The 16,638-nt window shown below is 48.8% G+C and overlaps 1 protein-coding gene across 2 annotated transcripts; it reads left to right on the forward strand.

The window, feature by feature from the left end:
- The first annotated feature begins 678 nt into the window (after positions 1-678).
- On the forward strand, positions 679-15,981 carry RHOU (ras homolog family member U). 2 transcript variants are annotated; one of them, XR_003317455.4, is made up of 4 exons: positions 679-1,225; positions 2,914-2,972; positions 8,020-8,872; positions 11,360-15,981. XR_003317455.4 is itself a non-coding variant. In XM_026504227.4 (3 exons), exons 1-3 carry the CDS (start codon positions 964-966, stop codon positions 8,473-8,475), a joined length of 777 nt encoding a protein of 258 aa, XP_026360012.1. In that variant the 5' UTR covers positions 679-963; the 3' UTR covers positions 8,476-11,546. The 2 variants fall into 2 exon arrangements, 1 of the variants encoding a protein (XP_026360012.1); XM_026504227.4 differs by having other exon boundaries at positions 8,020-11,546.
- The last annotated feature ends 657 nt before the right edge of the window (positions 15,982-16,638 follow it).

The following is a 16,638-nucleotide window of genomic DNA, read 5'->3' on the forward strand; positions in this document are numbered from 1 at the left end:
CACCAAATTACATTTAAGTAAAAGAAGAAATTGGGTCTATAAATTAATTTGCTGGTTCACGGCATGCCAAAAGAGCATTAACACAGGACCTGACATCATTTTGCTCCCAAATGATATGAAGATAAATTATTTTAGAAGAAAAATCACATGATAGGCTGTAGGTAGACTTTAAAAAGTTGCCTTTTAAAAGACACGTCCCCAAGACACTTCATTTCCCCTTGGGTGGAGCACTGTGGCCAGCAAGGGGCCCCAGAGCACGGGCTGCGACCGAGAAGGGGGAAGCGGGGAGCGAGGGAACAGGAGGAAGCTCAGGCTCCCCCGCCAGCGTGCGCGCAACAAGGCGGAACCGCTTCGGCCACTCGGGCGGTGGAGTCGGTCTCGGCGCCGGGGAGGATGCTGCCCTCGGCCACCCGGCTCCTCCAGGCGCCGCGCCCCGGAACGGGTGTTCCGGGTCCATCCCCAGAGCGGTGTTTGCCGCCCCTCCTACCGCCCCGCAGCGGGTATTCGGGCCCGGAGCCGGCGTCCGCACTCCCCTCCTGCCCGGCGTAGCACCGCCTCTGGCCCGGGTGCAGGGGCCCGGCGCGCAGGCGGGGGGCGCTGTGGCCTCGGCGCGGGCACACAGCGGCCGGGCCGGACCCGCCTCTTTCCCCTCCCCGCCCGCCCCCCACGCGTCGTGTCGCCGGGAAGCCGGGAGGAGACAGAGCGCTCGGGCTCCACGGCGCTCGGCCCGCAGTCTTCTGACCGCGCGGAGCAGAGCCAGGTGGCGCCGCCCGACCCCGGAGCCGGGACCCTCCCCGGCCGCCTTTGTCTGGGAGCGTGCGGCCTGGAAGCGCTGCTCTCGGGGGCCGGGCGCGCGGCCACAGCGGTAGCTGACAGCTCTTCCCTCCCGGAGGGCTCCGGGACGGAGGGGCGGTCGGGCCGGGCCCTGCTCGCCCGCGCCTGCACGCCCGAACCCGCGCACCGATGCCCCCGCAGCAGGGGGACCCCGCATTTCCCGGCCGCTGCGAGGCACCGCCCGTTCCGCCGCGCCGGGAGCGCGGGGCGCGCGGGGGGCGCGGGCCCGGGGCTCCGGGGGGCCGGGGGCGCGCGGGCGGTGCCGAGGGGCGCGGCGTCAAGTGCGTGCTTGTCGGCGACGGCGCGGTAGGCAAGACCAGCTTGGTGGTGAGCTACACCACCAACGGCTACCCCACCGAGTACATCCCCACCGCCTTCGACAACTTCTCGGGTGAGCCGGGCCGGGTGGCGCTTCTCGGGAGGGGGCGCGTGGCCGCCGTCCGCGGGCGCGGTGCTGACGGCCCGGGTGTCGAAGGGAGGGGAGCGCGGCGTGAGGGTCGCGGGTCCCCGAGGAGGCTGCGGGCCCGGCCGGGCTCCAGCTGGGAAGCGGACCGGGCGCGGAGCGCAGGACCTTCCCGAGCCACGGGGACGGGGCAAGCGCGGAGCCACCTGAGGACCCGCGGGGCAACGGGGAGCCCCCAAACCGGAGCCCTGCGGAGGGGGCGGGGTACGGGAGACAGAGCCTGTGCAAAAAGAAATGGTACGGCAATTTAGTAACCAACAGGTCGAGTTCAGGTTGCTTGGTCAGTTTCCTGCGTAGAAAGTTGCGTCAGGTCGACGTTGCTGGCGCTGCTGCCGAGTTTCAGTGGGAAGGTGACGCGCAGGTGCCATTACCTGTGGCCCTGAGAGTCAGTCCTTTCCTTTTGGCGGCTCCCCTCACGAGGAGTGTCTCCACTTTGAAGAGCCACAGAGGCGGCAGAAAATAGTTAATTTACTGAAAACAGCACTGAGGGCTTAGGTTTGGATTAAACCTGGAGAGTAAACGCGATTTCTTCTGAATCCGTCTCCCCTGTTCCCACTGCTCCCCCTTCCATCTCCCTCGTTGGCTCTGTTTCTGATTCTTCGTGTCTTTTCAGTGTCTCTTTAAGCTCTTTACAGCTCTTATGTATGGTGTGCTATGTTTTTTGGTGTGGTGGAAACAAAGATAAAGGATTTTTCAGGTCTTTTTGAGATTTACTGAAAAGTTAAAATCCACAGAGGCTAATGTGAAACACTCTCTAGCTCTTAAAAGAACAAAAAAAATGCTTCTTGACCTCTTAGAAAGTCGCGATGGCAAAGGCTTGCTTTCTTCCACCTCTAAGGTACCCTGAATAAAACTGCTGTACTAATGGGTTTCCACCCAAATGGTTTTGTTTTTTCCTCCTTTTCCCTCTCAGCTGACTAGTGTAAACTTTAAAAGCAACTTAGAAAGTTGCACTGAGAAGGACCTGAGTGTTGAATTCAAATAGAAACCTCCACGCTGTGCCCCAGGGCAGACCCCTGCCAAGTACCCCATCCCAGTGGAAAGGTGGGCAGGCTTTCTTTTCTTTTCTGTGTTAATCCTCCCTTTGAGCTGACACAGTGAGATAAGCAGTGCCCTCTTCTATAAACAGGACAATGCAGGCAGCCTGTGTTTGCTCATGTTCTCAAAACAAGCTACAATTTTATGATAAACCATGAAGTCTTGGAACATTTCCCAAGGGAAAACAGAATTATTTGTGAGGTTTTTCCACTGAGTTAAAATGGCGAGGTTGGTTCCCATTTACCCCCCAGTGTTGTTTTTAGGTTTTTTGAACCGAGTGTGACAGGAAAATAAATCTTCCAGGACTGGGCGAAAAGTGTAGGCCCTTCTGGGGTGCCCTCAAATGGCTTAGGGATTTGCAGCTTCAGCCCCCGCCGTGCAGGGAATTGCCAGCCCTCGAGGGTTTGTAGACAAAAATGCCTCCATGGGGCCTCCTTGTTTTAGGCAAGTCTTTAATTCATTAGGGGACCCAGAATAGCTGAAGGGTTTGGAGGGAGAAGGGTAGTTGCAGCTGAAACCATTATTTTTGAAAGGAATTAAAAGACACCCCTGATCATTGTTTTTGTCTTGTTTCTAAGCTGTGGTGTCTGTGGACGGCCGGCCTGTGAGACTCCAGCTCTGCGATACTGCCGGACAGGTTAGTGGACCATCGCGCCTCGGTGCTGGGAAGGGGGCCAGCCCTTTAGAGGCCTCAGAATAACCTCGCTCCGTAACTGGGTCATTCTAAAGCCTCACAAGTGGCCCCAGCCCTGCCCCTCTCCGAGGCTGGCGGGGAGGGGGAGATAGCTGTGCACTCATAAAACGGGGTTTGGCCCAGCTTCACATGGTCAGGACAGGGGGGCAACAGGGTCAACAACAGGAGTTCTTACAGGCATTTCTGATCTTATTTACTATCTCGTTTTTATTAAAAATGATCAATGATGCTTTGTGATCATTTCTCTAAGTTGGTGATAGAATCATGTTATTAGAAGTCAACAAGCCAAATGTGAAATTTGCTCAAGAAAAAGATGGAGGGTTTTTAAAAAAGATTTTATTTATTTTAGAGAGAGAGAAAGAGCATGGTAGGGAGGGGCAGAAGGAGAGGGAGAGCGAGTCTTAGGCCCACCCCACGCTGAGTGTGGAGCCCTGACACAGGGTTCAATCCCATGACCCTGAGATTAAGACCTGGGCTGAAACCAAGAGCCAGACGCTCAGCCAACAGCGCCATCCAGGCACCCCCCGCCCAAAAGATGGAGTTCGTCAGTGGGTGTTAATATTTCCCTCCCTAAGCTCTGGTTTGATTCACTAGGGACACCCCATTCTTTGATACAGTGGTCAAAGCTCTCCTGAGCTGGGGGAATGAATGAACCTGGACTTAGTCTTTCTAAATCGTGAATGTTTCTTCTTGTCTCAAGGGTCCAGCACTTGGATGACACACCCAGGGAGGGACAGAGATTGGGGTGTCCCCCGATGAGCTCCAGGGACTCAGCATCACCCAGTCGTCCCTTCGTACAGTGCTCGTCACTGAGGTCTCCTTGTTCTCTGTGAAAACCCAGGGTGCCAGCTCTTGAGTTTGTCAAAGTGACAGTTCATCAACATGGAGTCTTTCCTTGTTAGAGTGAGAGGAAATGCCGAGGGGCCCTTTGTAGTCACGCAGAAGTGCCCACCTCCCTTTCTGAGGTGTTGTCCCATGACCATCTGTGTTTAAGAAGCTGGGTTTCCAGTATTCTTAAGTGCCTCATCCAAACTGCTTACCTACCCTGGGACCGCAAACTCACAGGTTTATTTTTCAAAACTCAAGGTGGCACAAGACTGGGCAGCTTTGGTCCCCAGCTCAGCGCGGTTTGGCTGTGGCCCAGTGGCATGAGTGGCGGCCCTGCCTCTTCTGCCCCTTCTGCCCTGGAGCACGTCTACTTCCCCCTCAGTGGCAACCCAGGGTGTGTCTTACTGCCTGTGGAAAAGATAACTCAGAGGAACACTGCTCTTCTCATATTGACTCTTTCTGAATGCCCTCCTGGTACTTGTCATGAAAGCTTAATTGCTTTGTATAAAGTAAGAATCTTTTTCCTACTACGTGTCTGATTTTCTGATCTTTAAAATGGGGTCAGAGTCGCACGTTGATAAATGTAGGCATTCCTGCTGATGCAAGAAGGGGCAGCTGAATAGCCCAACAATAAGACCGGAGACAGGAAGCCAAGAAGGCACAGTTACTGGGGACCCTTGAGGGGAGGAGCAAGCAGGTCAGTGCACATCCCTGCCCACTAATGGGGCTCTCCTGGTAGCTGTTGACTTTTGTCAGACACGGCTTCCTAAGTTGGGGTTCTAGGCCTAGGGTTTATACGGATGCCTATAGTGGAGTGCTGGGTCCTGGGGAATGCAGACTTAAGTCCTGGCCTACTCCTCGGAAGGCTTACAATCTGTAGGGAAGATAAGCCAGTTAGTAGAACTTGTGAAAGAAACCAGGGAAGTGCGGTAGGGAGGAAGGCAGTGTTGGCTTGGGTGCAGGACAGGTGGGTCTGGGAGAAAACCACTGGGCAGTTTTGAAAGAGGCGTAGGACTGTGATCAGAAAAACTTTGAGAAATGATCCTGAATTACTGAGGTAGAATTTGACTTTTTCCTTAGTGTGGTCTGTTTAAAAGTTGGGGAAGCACAAGAATAATTTTGGAGATATTTTCGTGAAAAAATTTTAAAATTAGGGAAATAAAAGAACTTTGGTGCAAGTTGGTAAGTTTTCGTTCATTTGGAAATTATTCTTCTAGTCTCCCAGTGATGTTTTCATTGACTTTTACTGTATTTTTTACTGATGTATTAGTACAGTATACCTTATTATGTAATGAATGAATAAACCAATTTCAAAAACTATGAAAACTACACAGCTGGTAAGATAAGATCACTTCTTTTCCCTACTCGCCAAGTATCCGTTAGGACTTACTCTGACTAATAGCAAAGCCAGTCAGAGTGGTAATTCTTTCCACCTTCCTGATTCCTTAGTCCAGATCTGATAAACAACCTTTTAGAAGGGACTTGATTTGACACCTGCTGTATTTTCCTAATGTTGACTCAGCCAGTGCCCATCTCCTCCAGGCGGTCCTCAGAATAGCCTTGTGGGCTTAAAGTGACTTGTGTGACCTCTGTTTCCAGCTTCAGGGGAGCATGAGCACAGGTAGCCCTAACCTGGGGCCCACATGCAGGTTTCATATGGAAGCTTAGAGCAAGAATATAGCTCCACTGGCTGAATAACTAGAAATTGCTTTTCGTGTCTTTGGGTTTTCTTGTTAGGGAGGTAGGTGAGCATAGAAAATGTTAAAAGGAGTCTTTAACACTGGACTCACAGTGTTTCTCAAATGAAAATAGATCAGAGACCGAGGACTTTGAGAACGTACCTTTGGCATAAGAGAAGGGACTGTCACTGAAATTGCCAGGAAAAGCTGAAAATTCCTCAGCCTTTTGACCCATGAGGCTCTTGGAAAAAATCTCTGTGCTAAAAAAACCAAAAAATCAGGTTGCAGCTTGACCAACACTACTACTCAGCGGCCTGTCCGGCACGCCCTGTCCCTCACTGAATTCTGTGTGTCTTCCCCTAAGACCTGGCAGGTGCGTGCAAATCACCAGGCCTCAGAACACCTTTCCTTGAGGGTACATTCCAGTGGACCTCGTCAGGTGTATGTGTGTTGTGTTGATTTCGGCAGTATCTAAGGTTTCTGTTAGAGAGGAGGAGGGTTTGATTTCTGCTTGGCTCCCTGAATCCTTCAGCCAGAATCTCAAGAGGTCTGGGGAGCCGGGTTTCCAAAGCCCTGTCACAAGGCCCAGCCCCCGAGCTTGCCTTTCTTTTTATTGGTAATGCAACCCTGGCTCGCAGGGCACGGCCAAGGGTGACTGACTTCTAACAGCGAGCTGCAGCTGCCCGAGGGAGCTGACCTTACACGGGGCTCAGTTGTGTGCTTCTTTGAGGCCTCTGAGAACAGAGGGAATGTTTTCTTACAAGATCTTCTTTGCTGGGCTATCGTCGACCTGGTGGAGTTTCTGTGTTTATTCTTTCAGCTCAAAGTTGGCACTAAGAAAGCCAACTTGTTCTTTTTTAACCGTCGTGTATAGAAGTCTGACAAGCGGCAGTGACGAAATGCCAGATTCGTTCCTGAGCATTCGAGCCGGTTGACTTCAACCCTGGTGGTTGGTTGGATGCCCTACAACTGAAATATGGAGCCACAAATGAAGAAAGTGCCTTCAAGTAAAACAGATCCAGGTTTCCTTTACACCTGCAGAATGGCCACAGATGCAGAATACTGTGCACGTAAAGAGGAGTTTGTATAATAATCAGGCTATGCCAACGGCGTACTGAAAACCTGGATGGCGTTTCACTTTTTCATGCCACTAGGAAGTTGTCTGTCATAGGACACCTGTGCGAGGCTGGCACCCACAGGTAGAAATTTTATTTTACTTTATTTTTTTTTTATTTTTTCAAAGTTTAGTTTTTTAATTTTTGTGTAGTAGTCTCCACACCCAGTGTGGGGCTTGAACTCACGACCTCGAGATCAACAGTAGTATGTCTTCTGACTGATGCAACCAGGTGCCCCCACAGATAGAAATTTTAAATAGGAATGAGATGATATAAATATTTTCCTGTGAGAGGGCTGAGTGAAAGCTTTTAGTTCATTGCATAGGGCGCTGCAGGGGACTATGAAGAAATGCTGATTTGGAGACAGACAGCTCTACAAGGGCTGAGGCCGGGTCTGTCTGTCCCCAGCCGAATCCCCCGGGCCCTGCACGGTGCCCAGTGGCCAGCGTACATCTCCGCGAAGTGGGTGACTGTGGCAGGTACTCACCAGCACGACTGTAATTATTGCATCCAGTTCCCTGTACCTTGAGAGTAGGGTGGGTATGCCCTTCCTCGGGTCCTTTATCCTCCCAAAACTGCATGGAGCTCCCTGGTATTTGCAGGGAAAAAAGAAGGGGTAAGGAGGTTCGGAAAGGAAGAGAGGAGGGAGAAAAAGAGAACAATTAAGAAGAAAGAGATAAATCAAGCAAGAATGAGAAAGTATTAGCCAGTGTGACATTGTAAGTCACGTTGTTGTAAGTGACTTGGAGAGGCATAGGCTCTCCGAATTGCCAAGGAGAGTGGCCTGTCAGAGGTCCTCAGCTCCAATTCTGGGTCTGTCCTTGTGTCTGATTAACATTACTCAGTGCCCTGTGCGTGCCCTGAGTGCGGTGCAGATGGGACGAGGTGGGCGTCACTCAAAGCTGTCATGAGGGTGGGCAGGGTTGGATTCTTGAAGAGAGAAGCAGGCTTAGACTGGGGTTCACTGGGGTCAGATTGGAAACTTGGGGATCCGTGTGGCTGCCGTCTCAATTTTAGAAGAATAGCTAAATACCCGAGTTGAAAGAGTAAATCTGGGTTTCTGTAGGCTGAAGGGTAGATAAAGTAAATTTGATTTCTACAACTCACCTGCTGTACGTACTTTCTCTGGGGTAAGTTGCCGGAGGGTCGTGGGCACTGATGCAGACATTGAACGCACCGGCCAGGTTTCGTGGGGCTGGCAGTGCGAGCCCCACGGAGGTAAGCAGCAGGATGGCTTTCCGAGGCATTGGCCCTTCCCTCCATAATCACACCTGCCAGACCCTTGCAAGAAAAAAAATGGTAAAGTGGTCTCTTTGCTGATGAGACTGGATTTAAAAGGTAACTTTGGGGTGCTTTGATTGGTTGCAGGATGAGTTTGACAAACTCAGGCCTCTCTGCTACACCAACACGGACATCTTTCTTCTGTGCTTCAGCGTGGTGAGCCCCTCCTCTTTCCAGAACGTCAGCGAGAAGTGGGTGCCGGAGATTCGATGCCACTGTCCCAAAGCCCCCATCATCCTCGTCGGAACTCAGTCGGATCTGAGAGAAGACGTCAAGGTCCTTATTGAGCTGGACAAATGCAAAGAGAAGCCCGTGCCTGAGGAGGCCGCCAAGCTGTGCGCCGAGGAAATCAAAGCCGCCTCCTACATAGAGTGTTCGGCCTTGACTCAGAAAAACCTCAAAGAGGTCTTCGACGCGGCCATCGTCGCGGGCATCCAGTACTCGGACACTCAGCAGCAGCCAAAGAAGTCCAAAAGCAGGACTCCAGACAAAATGAAAAACCTCTCCAAGTCCTGGTGGAGGAAGTACTGCTGCTTCGTATGACGCGGCCAGGAACCCAGGAGGGCGGTTTTGGGATGAGGCCCTCAGTAGAAGCTATATTAGCTGAACGGCTCCTCTCATCGTATAGAACGTGTATAGGGAACATGCGTGTGTCACAGGTGGAGCTCTCCGTGTCTGTCTTCTTTCTTGCCTTTGATATCCTTGTTTGTTTGAGCTAATGACTTGTTATGCAAGATAGTTCTGGAAACGTAGAGCTCTAGACCTCTGGATTAATTTATATCTAATATGGAAAAGACACCTCAAATCTGGGTGTCGAGAATGAAATTTTTTTTTGCTACGTTACAGTGTACAGAAGAACAAAAGAAGAAACGGTGTGGTTAACCCTCCTTTGACTAAGGGCTCCTTCCTGCAAGTGCGTTACGTCCCCAGGCCAGCTGTGGTGAGAATCACTCTTAGCTCTGAAACTCCGCACACTTTTAAAAAACTTTTTAAGGAACTAAAATTTGAGAAAACAAGGAGAGACCTCTGCCAACAACACCTCAAACCAGTCCCTTTTGTCGTATGCTAATACCTGGTTGCTTAATATCTCCAATCAGCCAGCAGAGAACATCCTAGGAACTCTCCAGCACTGCGCACACCAAAAGGAAAAAATTGGTTATTGGGATTTTTCATTCTTAGTCCAGTTGTGTTGACATCGTATAAGCATAGCCAACATGCCATGTGGAGTAAAGCAAGGATTAGTCAGAAGCGCTTACGTTTTCTTGAGGGAGTGATTCACGTCGAGATCAGAATGTGGTGTTTGCTGTTTGTACGTGTGCACCAAACTGCCTAGATCCCCGGTAGTCAGAACACTAGGGAGCGTCTATCGGAATTGTTTGAAAACTTCCAAACTATTTAAATTATCCCATCTGCAGGGAAGTGGACACTCTTGAAAGGCCTGCAGCAAATGTTTGTAGGAGACAAAATGTACTTTTTTCCCCTTAAGTCAGCCAAAATGTACACACACACACACACACACACACACACACACATGTATGTGGCTGTATTTGCTGCTGATTCAGACTTTTAAACAGTTAATGAGAAAAAGCATGGCCGCAGAAACAGATGTGAGGGAAGCTCAGCTTCCTCTTTTTATTACTTTTTTGAACAGATCTCTTTTTGATTATATCCTACTCGGTTATGATTTTAAGTATATCTTGACACAGTTTTGAAACCATCTTAAAACACGAACATCTCTTAAAACCTGTTTTAAACTGAGTGTCTCTTGAAACCTGTTAAAACAACCGGGCAAAGCCACAGATGCCTTTCAGGGAGCTGGCCGCAGAGACCAGGGCTGCGAGTCATAGGGCGCCCGGGGCGGTCTGCTGTGGCCCGGCCAGGAGCGGGGTTCGTGTGCGGACCACAGCTCCCTCCCGCAGCTGCGTCCTTGCGGGGGGACAGCCAGAAAACCATATACTTGTGAAACACTTGTGTTCTTCAAGGTGGCAGTTCTTAGGGCTTCATCTTCTGGAGAAAAAAAGTTCCATATCAGAAGAGTCGGTTTTTTTTACTTTGTGATGGCTGTGCTTCTGAGATGCCAAGAGGTAGCCTACCACGTGAATTACAATGTCCGGTTGCAGTGGGTGAAGCAGATTTACCAAAACCAATTCAGTAACTAGGGAAACTTCTGTAGAGCCAGTGGATGGAAAAGTCTTACCTTTCTGTGGGTCTTGCATTTTCTTTTTTATATTTAAAAAAGCGAATTTGTGTTTTCCTATAAAAGAAGTAAAGGATTGGGTTAGGGGCTTCTTTGATCTGTGTTAGTAAATAAAATTAACTGATTTCTTTGTTTAAAAACTAAAATACATGGATTGTTCACTATTTATTTTTCATTACTGAAATTGATATCAGTCATAGCTTCCCAAAGCATTTAGTTATAGCCTGAGTGACTACAATTACGTCATTTGTGGAAATGCTCCGAACAGGCTCTAAGCTGGCCTGCCTGGCTCACCTGTCTGTGAGCAGCCAGTTTCCCAGGCTGGGCTCTGCCTGTGCTGGGTGCAGAGGTGGGAGCGGTGGGAGAGTTACTTGGTGAGCAATTTTAAACAATATTTTTATATTTAAGCAAATGTCATGGAGTACAATGCAAATTAATTTTTTAAGATAGAACACAAGACTTGGAAAATTTCAATGCACGCGACAGCATATGGAGCTGCTCTTGGTTCCCTGGGGTGAGGGCCACGGCCCCCTCTGCCTGGGGGCCACTGGTGGAAAGCTGGCCGTGGAGCACCTGTGTGGCCCAGTTCTGAGAGCTTTACTCAAGTGGTTTATTTTTAACCCAACTTGATACGATCTGTACCATTAGCGCTAAAAATCTAGAGGGTTGACGTTTTTTTTTTTTTTTTTTAAAGATTTTATTTATTTATGTGACAGAGAGACAGCCAGCGAGAGAGGGAACACAGCAGGGGGAGTGGGAGAGGAAGAAAGCAGGCTCCCAGTGGAGGAGCCTGATGTGGGGCTCGATCCCAGAGCGCCGGGATCACGCCGACTGTGCTACCCAGGCGCCCCTAGAGGGTTGACATTTAAACACAACCGTTTTTAACATGTTGCTGCATTTTACAGGTTAGTGAAGGTACGATCGATTGTATTTCAGGTTTTCCTCCATTTTTGTTTCTTTGTGTGATTGGGCAGAAAAGCTCGTAAAAGTGTGTGCTTGAGTTAAACATAGAGTCGATCCACTTCAAAGCTGAGACACTGTTCAACTTGGAGCTTGGTTTTGCAGAGAAGATTTTACGAGTTGTGCTTTAGAAAATGCCACTTTAGCTGAACTCCTACAGTGTAGGCCAGTCCTAATTGAAAAATACAGTATACTTCCAACCTGTTTTATCACCTTTTACCGTGTCTGTGGAAACAAACCTTTTGTAATACTGTTCTCTGTGCTTGACAGACTTCAGGAGAAACCACGCAGTTACTACAAGCCGAAACGCAGGCACGGTCTTCTCCCCAGACTGTCGTAACCTGGTGCCTTACCAAGTCGTGCTGCTCTGTGTTCAAGTGTAATGATGTTGAGCAGAACGTTGTCCTCGAAAGTGCTATAAATGAGGTGGTATGAAATAAATTCTGACTTATGGATATAACTGCACTTGCCTTTTCTACCAAAGACTGTCGCTGGAAGTGAGTAAAAGTTTAGCCACATCCAAAAGCAGGCTGGTTGGGAAGCATATGGCGTGCTCCCAGAGGCGTTTTGGGAATCATCCCTAACCAACATTAAATGCTTATTGAATATGGGGTTTTGAGAATTCTGGGGTCACAGTCTGATATAAGCCCTCTCTGACTCTGTGTCTGTAATGGATGGTGTGCTGGTGGCCCGTGTGTGTCCCTCACAGGAACACTTCTTTTTTTTTTTTTAAAGATTTTATTTATTTATTCGACAGAGATAGAGGCAGCCAGCGAGAGAGGGAACACAAGCAGAGGGAGTGGGAGAGGAAGAAGCAGGTTCATAGTGGAAGAGCCTGATGTGGGGCTCGATCCCAGAACACCGGGATCACGCCCTGAGCCGAAGGCAGACGCTTAACCGCTGTGCCACCCAGGTGCCCCTCTCACAGGAACACTTCTTGCAGCCAAAAGTCAAAGCTCAGAGAAGCACTTGGTGTGTGATGATGGGTTGGTCACTAGATCTGAGCCTTGGTTTCCTTACGTATGGAAGTACAGCTTTTCTCCCCGGGCTGTTTGAATCCTGCATGAGAATACATGTGCACGTGTGGAGCACATGTAGGGTAAATGGCCAAGATCTGTAGTGGCCATGGAAGGGATTAGAAGGTGCCACGAGCCCCATCAGCTTAACAAGGAAGGCCAGCAAAGCTCGGAGTTGCCCATGTCTGAGGGCTAGGGGTGCCCATGCGGTATATGTGAACTTGCAGTCATCGTCAGATGCCACCGGAATGCAGCCCTACACCACGGAATGGGGCCCTGACAACAGGACCAACCTGGGAGGCCAGGTGTCATCCTGCTTCTACCCTTAAGCCTCAAGGGTGGAGGGCTCCTGGTCGTCTAGTGAAGGATGGGCCTGTCCACCTCATTCCCCACAGTGCCTCCGGGGCCAGCCTTGACTTTTTGTATCCACTGAACATTGAGCCACAATGCACTGGATTGCTGTGCAGAGAGCAACTAAAATGATTGGCCATCAGCATATGTCCCAAAGTGCTAAAACCCAGCTCACCCTCACTGGCTTCCATTGACAGCCTAATCCCAGCTCAAAGGGATCTGGAAGTTTCTCTTCAACCAGCCCCTGTTTGCCTCCATGTCCAGGATAGGCCTTCCCAGGATACACTGACAGAGCACCCAGCCCCTCTAAAGGGTCAGGGCGCACTTCATGGAGACATAAGACCTAAAAGAGGTGAGAGAGTGACAAGTATCTGAGAGAGAAGTTTTCCGAAGGGAACAGCAGGTGCAAAGGCCCTGAGGCAGAGCAAGTTTCTGGCATGTCCTGGAGGCCAGTGTGGACAGGACCAAAGTAGTACAGGGAGAGGAGCAGAAGATGACCTAGAGGAGGGGAGGAGGTAGGGAAAGGAGGTCAGAGAGGCCCCTGACATCAGGGAGGGGATGGTGTGATGGGAGGGCAGAGGAGGAGAGGGCTGGACTCCAGAGTCAGGCTCTTTGGGCTTAAATCCTGGCTCTGCCACTTACTGGTTGTGATTCCTTAAGCAATTTAAACTTTCTGTGTCTAAACTTTAGAATCTGTAAAGGGTAAATCTGGCACCTACGTCAGTAGTCTAGTGGTGTTATGATGTGAAGTGCTCAGTAAACGTCCACTCTGACTGGTCTCTTTGGCATGTTCTGTTCATTTCTCTCACAGCAGACTGCCTAGGTGATTAACTCAACGATCGGCCCCTAATGGCTCTCATCTTCAGCCCTACTAATTTTTGTGAGCCTTCTGCTTTTTAATGGATAATAGCACATCTATTTTTCATTTCCAGTCATTTTTATAAAAGCAAAACAATATGCATTACTCCAGCAGTTGCACAGGCTGACTCTGGAACAGAGATGCTTCTGCCTGAGCGGCTGGGGCTGCTGGGGGCTGGCCACCGGCTGGGGGGGGGGGAGGGTCTGGGCCGATCCCCTCTCAAGGAGAAGGTAGAATTGAGCCTCGGAAGGTGTTTTGGTGGAGTTGGAGTGAGACAACAAAGATCTATGTGGAAGTCAAGGATGAGGCTGCGAGGGTGTCTGTCCCTTGACTCCTTCCCTGTGAGAAGTTCTTGCTTCATACGAGCACACTCAGCTTTGTGAATCTAGAGCCATTTTTAGAATCCTTGCCTATAATCCAATCAGCCAACCAGTTTCCCCCACGGAGTCCTAACAGTACAACTGAGTCCTGAAGAGACACAGTCTGCATGTGGGAGAGGTCGGGAACCTGGCGATCTCTAACCTAATGTTTGTCATCTAGAAGGAGGACATGTTCCAGAGCAGAATATCACATTTCCATTCATTCTCCTCCTGAACGTCCCACAGATACTTCAAATTTGACTCATTCTGTCAGTTTCCATTCACTACTGTAGCAAATTACTACAAACTTAGTGCTTGAAACAATACAGATTTCTTACCTTACAGTTGTGGAAGGGAGAATTCAGAAATGGGTCTCGCCTGTCTCACATCACGGTGATGACAGGCCTGTGTTCCTTCCTGGAGGCTCTAAGGAAGCCATCTTCTCGCTTCCTCCAGCTGCTGACCCCACCTCCATTCCTCGGCTCAAGATGGTGCCTCACCTTCAAAGCCAGCAATGGCCAGTCCAGTCTTTCTTCAAGGGCAACCCACTGACACTGACTCTTTCACCTCTTCTTCCCCATTTACTGTTATATGGGGCCCACCTGGAGAGTTCAGAGTAATCTCTCCCTGTCAAGGTCTGTGGATTAGCAATTTTAATTCCATCTGTAGCCTCAATTCTGCTTTGCCATGTAACCCACAGCATCACACAATCTAAAGTGTAGGATGTGGACATCTTTGGGGGCCATTCTGACCACACTCATGTCCTGGAAGTCAGCTCATTGCTCCCCAGATCATTGCCTCCCCTGTATTCTTTTTCCTAGGAAGTATTCAGAACACAGCAGTCAGCGGCAGTCTTGGTCAGATGTGTGCAACGTTGGCGGGGGCCTCCCCGGTTCATCTGGCTGACGAGGGGGAGAAGTGCCAGGTCATTCCTAGGGAGGGGAGAACTACTGGGGGTAGCAGTCAATGACTGAATATTTCTGGTCCCATTGGTGAAAACACCTCTCATGTGACATGGATGAAATCTTACCTTGATATCATGAAACATCCAAATCTCCCGCCTCTCCTTATTCTTCAGAACACCATAAGTAGCTTTACTATGATTTGGCATCTCAGGGAGGTCTCCAAAGGGAGAGAATGCAGTGATCTTACTGAATGCTTGAATTCCCCTTCTCAAGACAGTGTTCTCTCACATTACACTAGTAGAGTGGTTTCTGATTAGGATTTGGCCTGAACTGGGGAGAAAAATGTACTAAAAATGGCATTGGGAATCCTTGACGTCTTTGCCTGGTTTTGCATCCATTTTTCACAAGGCCGTTTCTAACATTTCCTCTCAGTCAAGCAGCTGGAGGTGCAACATGAATTTGGCATACAGTGGCCATCCCCGTGGAAAGCATTCGCACGAGGGCATGTGTTCTGATAGCCCAAACACACTGCTTTGGAGTGTTGAAACTTAAAGCACAAAAAGAACTTCGACATTCGAGAATATCCCTTAGCACAGAAGCTTTCAGGAGTAGCATATGAATCAGTCACACTTTGACAGATTCTGGATAATCGTTGATTCAGGGGTTAAGACAGGTACCGTATTGTACGTGGCTGGTGGAAGAGAGTCGCGTGCTTCAGGAGCAAATATCAAAACTGACATTCTACCATGGAAATCAGGAAGCCAGGCTACTATTCCTTGTCATGGATTTAGAATACAGCAGACCTGGCCGGCTGGGGCTCAATTCCATTTTGAGTCTGCTCAAGTGTCTCAAGAGGTCTTTGTTAGGAACTTAGAACTCTGATACCTAAAACATCATCACCTGTAGCAGGAACAATGGAATGAGTTTGGCTTGCCTTATTTATTTAGTAAATGTTTTACTGGTAAACATACAGAAAAATCACACATATACCAAGTCAGCCAGAACCCCCAAACTTCTCCCTCTGCTTTGATCTTCTTGTCTCTCCCTCATCTTCCGACTTGTCGTTCTGTAATGAAACAGATCTCAGGCCAGATCACAGGCTCTCTACAGTCAGACATAAGTGGATTTTCAAAGCATTTATTTGATCTACGAAATTTACTTCTTTTGTTGTTTTATTTCAGGATCTAAGGGATGAGAATGAGGGTGGGGCCGTTGGATGAATAGTTATCGCCTTTGTAACAACCTTCAGTAATCGTTAGGACCAGCTCTTGTGTTGCTGAGAGCTCACCCAAAGTTAGACACTCCCGTGTCCTCAGTCACCAGGTGCCTAAACGAAGCCACCTCACCTTTATCCTCAAAACCGATCGGGTGTTGTTGAAAGTCAAGTGTTTCTATTTCAAAAGGGAAAAAGTGGAAAGGAATCAATTATTGTTTAAATCAAGAATTGTTTAGATAAAACAGTTCAAAATTTTCTTATATAAATGTTAGTAGAGAAGATCAGGAAACAGAATAGGTTTATAAGAGGAGAAAATATGTTGGTAAATACCATAATATCTGAAATTTATGAACCACATTCACTTATTGAGCATGTAAAATATTTTACCTATTACTGTAACCTGTCTAAATCTTCTCCTGACCAAATTGTGTTATGAATGAACAAATAAATACATCTCTTCTAACCTCATACCTCCCGTGGGGAGTGTGTATTGGATTGGTTGCTATTACCCTTATTTATTAGAGAGAGAAACAAAAGGACTAGCTTGCTGAGTAAGGAGCTCTGCATGAGTTAGTGGTAGAACCATTAATCAATGAGTATATTTTAAGCCTGAATTTCCCTTTTCCATTTCTGCTTTTATGTAGAAGATACAGAGGGGCCTTTAAAACCACCAGTAGGGATGTACTAATTTAATGATCTATTTCTGTATAACAAGCCAACCCATCACTTGGCTTAGCAGCTTAACACAACAGCTGTTTATTCCTTCTTGTGATCCTGTGGGTTGACTGGGTTCATGGGGCAGACATTCTGCCATGGTCACACACAGCTGGGGGCTCGACCAGA

Source organism: Ursus arctos, unplaced genomic scaffold (genome assembly GCF_023065955.2).
Source record: "Ursus arctos isolate Adak ecotype North America unplaced genomic scaffold, UrsArc2.0 scaffold_7, whole genome shotgun sequence".
NCBI lineage: Eukaryota > Metazoa > Chordata > Mammalia > Carnivora > Ursidae > Ursus > Ursus arctos.